This window comes from Drosophila mauritiana, chromosome 3L (assembly GCF_004382145.1).
Source record: "Drosophila mauritiana strain mau12 chromosome 3L, ASM438214v1, whole genome shotgun sequence".
NCBI classification, from domain to species: Eukaryota; Metazoa; Arthropoda; class Insecta; order Diptera; family Drosophilidae; genus Drosophila; species Drosophila mauritiana.
The window spans coordinates 18453192-18458868 of record NC_046669.1 but is presented as its reverse complement, the minus strand read 5'-3'; the positions used below and the strand labels follow the sequence as shown (position 1 = coordinate 18458868).

The window sequence follows — 5677 nt, the reverse complement described above, 5'->3', positions numbered from 1 at the left end:
GACGGCCTTGGTCCACCTCCCCCCACCCAGAAATTGCCTCATGCTGCTTTTCCCTCACACTTTGCTTGGTTTTTGGGCTGGCAGGATCTTTAGTGTGATTTATTTGGCCAGAGCACCATGTACTTTCTTTTCAAATAAATCATATATTTCAACGCACTGCCGTGCAGTACACAATTGCTGTTGATGTGGCTCCCACTCCATATTTCGCACCGCCCACCAATAATTTTTGCCCATCGAACGGAATTTCCCGCTTTCTCGCAGTGAGCATTTTCAAGCTTGGATGGCCTATGGTCGCGTTGCGACGGCAATTGAGTTATCCGAAAAGGCTATCTAAACAGAAAGGAAGATGTATATGCGTTCAGATATTTCATATTATATTTATTGTGTTTTTATGGCACTTGGGCATTTGGCCCAAGTCACCCAGCGTTTTGTTTGTCCTGCTGAAAAATGTAAAACGGATCTGGACCCTCGCAAGGCCGCAGGGAGAATTATGAGCTAAACGCGACACGCATTTCAAACGGCGTGGGTGGTGCCAAAGTGGGTGGCTGTGGTGCTCCCAGTCAAGGAACTGACCAAGTCGAGTTGGAAACACATGATTTGTGGCGGTTTTGTTAAGCCAACCAGCCAGTCAAGTGACATTTAGTCGCAATGGTTTTGCCTTTAAGTTTGATTTACAGGCAACACTTCATTTTTGATTTTCTGAAATTACTTGAAGAAGACTGCAGTTGAAAGTTAAAAATATAATATAAATTTAGCTAACATGGTTTTATTAAATTTATCACAATTTTACTATTTCCTACAAGCTTGGACATTCATAGGCACACTCAAATGCGAGTAACTTCCTTTTCCTTGTTAACCTCATCGATTTGCACTTGAACGGGAGTACGATATGCACTTTGAACCATCATGGATACCAGAACCATTTCAACCAGGATAAGGATGTTGATGATAGCTGTAAAAAGTGGTAAAACAAGTTAATACAATGTTTTTATTAAGAAAGTAAATTAGAATGGTTTTAAGTTATTTTGAAGTATACTGACTTTGCTTGTAGACAGTGTGATTAATGGGATACTCCCCGCCCATTTTGATGCCGTCTAGCTGATCGTAGAGTACCAGGTACTGCAGTTTGCATAGCATCACCACCAGTTGGAGGCAGAACATCTTCTTCCTCAGCTGATAGTCGCCGCGGACCTTCGTGATCATCCGCACAGTGATTTGAAGGGACCAAACGCTATGGGTGAACAAACACTTAGTTCGTATGTTTATAATAATAATAAAAACGAATAAAATATTTACCCCAAGACAATGGAGCAGACGATGAAGGGGATGAAGAAGAACATGACCTGCCGGTAGAGCTGAATGTCCCGGTAGTACAGGATGTTCATCACCAGCATGATGGAGCCCTGCCAGAAGGGCATTTGCCATACCTGCGATGGTGAGGCATTTTGTAGAATAATATTGCCTTGCAAATCCGATTTCTGGGACATACCATGTATCTGGAGATGCAGAGCTTCGCCTTGGTGGGAACCACCATCGGCAGGCAGAGGCAGCAGCAGCAGCACGGAGGAGTATTTAGTTGCACCGCCTCGCCGGCCGTCTCCTTCACGTAATTCTGCTCCGAGCCCACGTAACGGAAGAGCAGGGTGCGGAACACAGGTCCACCGACCATGAACATAACGTGCATCACCGTGTGGCAGACGAACCAGGAGTAGGGCACCAGAATGGTAACCAGGGCAGCCACCGAGATAATCGGATACAGGCCCACCATCATAATCGAGGGCCCCAGCAGCGGCTTGTCCAGGTGACGACGCAGCCGGGAGACTGTCGTTGCGAAGATGCTGATGTTGAGGATTGTCAGCAGGCTGGCTATGAAGATGGCCAGGCTGAGGAAGGCGGTCATGTCTGTAAGTGAGTTCCCAGAAATCCAATTAGTTGGCAGAAGGGTGTGGGGCTTATGTAACATGTTAGTAAAGCCATTAAATATACGCTTCAATGAGAAGCTTTAGCAAAATAGCAGTTACCAAAATAAACCTTAATTTTATCTTGACTGCAAGAACCTAGGGTTGCATATCTATATATGTAGGTGTAAACTTGTAATTTAAATATTTGAATGGAATTGTCGTAGATAATATTACGTAAGGTAAGAAAGTGATCAAGATAATATGGGTCATATTATTATATATTAATATGTCATATATTCAAAAGAAGTAGATAACGTATTAACTGGAGTTTTTAAGTTATATCTATATGTTTTCTTAATATTTAAACTTGATCTATGAATATACTCACTTTCATAATACTCTTCCACAGTGGGGTGTGTTCGCAGGCTATTTGTGTTGTTTATGTTCTGTTCTAGAACCTGTGATATATTCTCCGCGGGCTCCATCGTGAAATAGTTCTCACTGGCATTCATTGTGCGGCTTTTATACTTAAGGTGATAAATTCAAACTGGGGCAAGTTGGTGCAATACTTCCTGGTTTCCTTCGCGTACGCTGCAACACTTCACTTCACATCTTTATAATAGTTCACAATTGCCAGTTAGCAGACTTTGCACCTTATTAGCACTCATACACATATAACTACATGGAGGAACATAGAGATATTGGTTATTCTCCTACTCAGGTGAAAGTGAGAACAGTATTTTTGGGTTAGTAACTGATTTGATCCCAAATGAAGGCATTGAACCTTACTAGCTTGAATTTGACGCGGCTTGTTTGAAGTAATGAATAATTTGTGAATATTATTTCATATTGAATTATTGCTAACCAAAAGTCTAGACGAAGTGTTAATACCCTCAGACACGATCGCCAGGAGTTGGCTCCATCAACTAATTAATAGAAAAAATATGGACGATGACACATCTCTTTCGAAGCCTTTTTATTTTTCGATAATTCCATGAATCTTTATTACAAAGCTTAAGTAACCTTGTAAGGTTCAAAAGCATCTATAAAAATCGAGTTCCACTGGATTTTTATATGTCACGTGACAAAATAAAAACTACAATTAAAAATGAAAAAAGAATTCTTAATTTTAGCCATATTAAATTAAGTTTGCTATCATCATCCAAAAGTATTTTTCCGTCTTAATATCTTAGGCTTATGTCATTAAAAGTAACAGAAAAAATTAATTTATTTTAGCATGAAACCTTTTCTGCAAATAATTATAGACCTAAGTAAATATATATGCAGTTTATTAGGTCACTTTAGTAATAAAATGCCTACAATACCCCATATAATATAACTCCCCCCAACTTTTTTGCACTTATTAGCTTCAAGTGTTTCAAAGCAACTATAAACAAAATAATTAAAAATTTCGAAACAACTGGCAATTCAGTCGGCACATAAAAGAGCATGTTAAGAGCAGCAAGTATGAGGAGACGAGCACGTGACCGAAGCCTTAGGCGATTCCATAGAGTCCAGTCAGTTTTTTGAGTTTTTTTTGAGGCCCAAAGAAGACCGATTCCCCTCAACCAAATCGAAATCCAAGTGAGGAACTGGTTTTCGAAAGCAGACGGACAGTAGGCAGGTAACAGACCGGCCATACTAAAGCAAATTTTTCGAGTGGCTTGCCTCATTGCACAGCCCATTATGTAATCTCTTTGTTATTGTCCATTTCCAAACTGGTTTCATATTTTTGCACAGTAATAGCCGCATACTACGTGTTGAAAGTACCCGTAAACACACTGAAACATGATTCAACATCTCGTAGCAACCAGCAACGGCCTTCAGATCTGCTCCAAAAACGTGTCAAAGTCCCCGTGATCTGACCCCAATTTGTCTCCGATTCAACGTAATCCGGAGATGGGGAAGTGGAGTAGAATCATGGCTTATCACAACCCGGAATCAGACGATCCATTTCATCAGCTGGCGAAAAGAGAGCAAATCCATAATCAATTTACAAGCCCGCCATAAATCATTTTTTTATCAATTAATTAGCATTCGCCGAATCTTTTTGAATTTAGCACATTCTAAGGTGCGTAAAACAAATCGCGAAAATAAGCGTCATAGCTATAATATGTATTCGTGTATAAACACATAGTATGCACTTTTGGGTGGATTTTTTAACAGATCGCAAATAGGTTTCGCACGCCATTAACAACAAATTAAATTTTGCAAATACTAAAAATATTCGAGCTTTATTCTGAAAACGTGCCAAAGACACAAACGTCATAAAATATCATGTTACTCTTGTGAAATTGGCTACAAATTTGGGTAAAGAGAAATATTGTCAGTGCCAGTTGTGCAAATAGAAATTTTTTCGTTACATTTAAGAATAAATAAATTTCATTAAAAAAAATATTTATTTAAGTTTAAATTTTGGGCATAATAACAGTGTTACACAAAATGTTCAAAATGAATTGTAAACATTGGCCAAAAACAAACCAAGCTTTGCATTTTGATGTTGCAACACTTTTTTTGGTTGGACCATTGTATTTCTTCATTCATATTTATGCCCACAGCTTTTTTTGCCGACTGTCATCTATTGGCCGGCCCTGACTCTTGGCCAAGATGTTTCCGAGCTTTTGTGGCTAACAAAATTCGAATTTCTTGGCGAGACCAAGTGCTGCAGAGTGTATGGCAAACTACACGACCTTACGCAATGCAAACAAATTGAGCAAAGCGGAAAATGCTTGAAAAACCAAAATAAAACAGAAGCCGTAACCGAAAATCGAATGCAAATGCGAGTGCATTTCTGTGGGAAAAAATCGAAATCAGAACGCAGACCTCAAAATGTAATTTGCTTTCTGGTCGACATAGCAAATGATTTCCTCATGAAATTCGCAAGAGGAATTCGCACAAAGTGAGTTCAAGATGCAAGGAATTCACCCATCTACGCTTACTCAAGATATCAGTTCATTAGGGAATGTGTCAAGTGAAGACATTCAGGAATGACAGCTATCTAGATAAAAACGTAATTAATTGACTTGTCTGATAAGATGCTTCAGCTCCCAATTGTCACATATTTTCGACATGAATGGAGCAAAAGCAAAAACATTTTGTAAATTTGCAGAATCGTTTGTGGAAGTACATGGTTTCAGTTTAAGTTATTATCTCGTCGGAGAAGACAAATATTTGTTATTCTTTTGAATTGGCTTGCAGGAGATGCAACAGATATCAGGTTTTCTTGGCTGCAACCTTGACCAACACAGCACTTTACGTTTGCCCTTGGCATTGCACTTTATTGAATTGTTTAAAGAATTTCAATTACACTCGGATGCATTTCGAGTTGTCTTTAATTCATTTTGATTGCTCGCCGTCAACGAATGAATAGTAATTATTCATTACATGTTCACACGGCTTGTCCGATGCTCACGATACATCTAATGAATATTAGCGGTGGATCACGAGTTATAGCTGCGAATCAATAAACGACAAAAATACTGTGCACTGCAATTGGTTGAATGAAATTTGTTTAATTTTGCACTTTTCTCTATTTTCATTTGCTGCTTACACTTCGCACTCCCTGTTTTCTCAGCTTTTCGAGCAATGTTTTTTTAACCGCGTGTGTCTTATTCGCTCGCGCGCTGTTCACCAACTGAAATGAAACTGAAAATATTGTAGTGCCCATGCCGATCACGAACGCGAATGCGCCCATCACAGACCACTGGCAAAGTGGCTATAAGCGTCTGTCTTCGCGTGTGAGTGTGTGCGTTTTAGCCAAAACAGAGAATAGCGGT

At 39.5% G+C, this 5677-nt stretch overlaps 1 protein-coding gene across 1 annotated transcript; it reads right to left on the bottom strand.

Moving 5' to 3' along the window:
- Positions 1 to 765: 765 nt before the first annotated feature.
- Positions 766 to 5543, bottom strand: LOC117141389 (organic solute transporter alpha-like protein). Its single transcript, XM_033304804.1, has 6 exons — positions 5452 to 5543; positions 2290 to 2579; positions 1490 to 1902; positions 1297 to 1427; positions 1041 to 1231; positions 766 to 952 (listed from the first exon to the last, which is right to left on the bottom strand). The coding sequence occupies exons 2-6, from the start codon at positions 2411 to 2413 to the stop codon at positions 825 to 827; spliced, it is 987 nt and encodes a 328-aa protein (XP_033160695.1). The 5' UTR covers positions 2414 to 2579; positions 5452 to 5543; the 3' UTR covers positions 766 to 824.
- Positions 5544 to 5677: the final 134 nt, after the last annotated feature.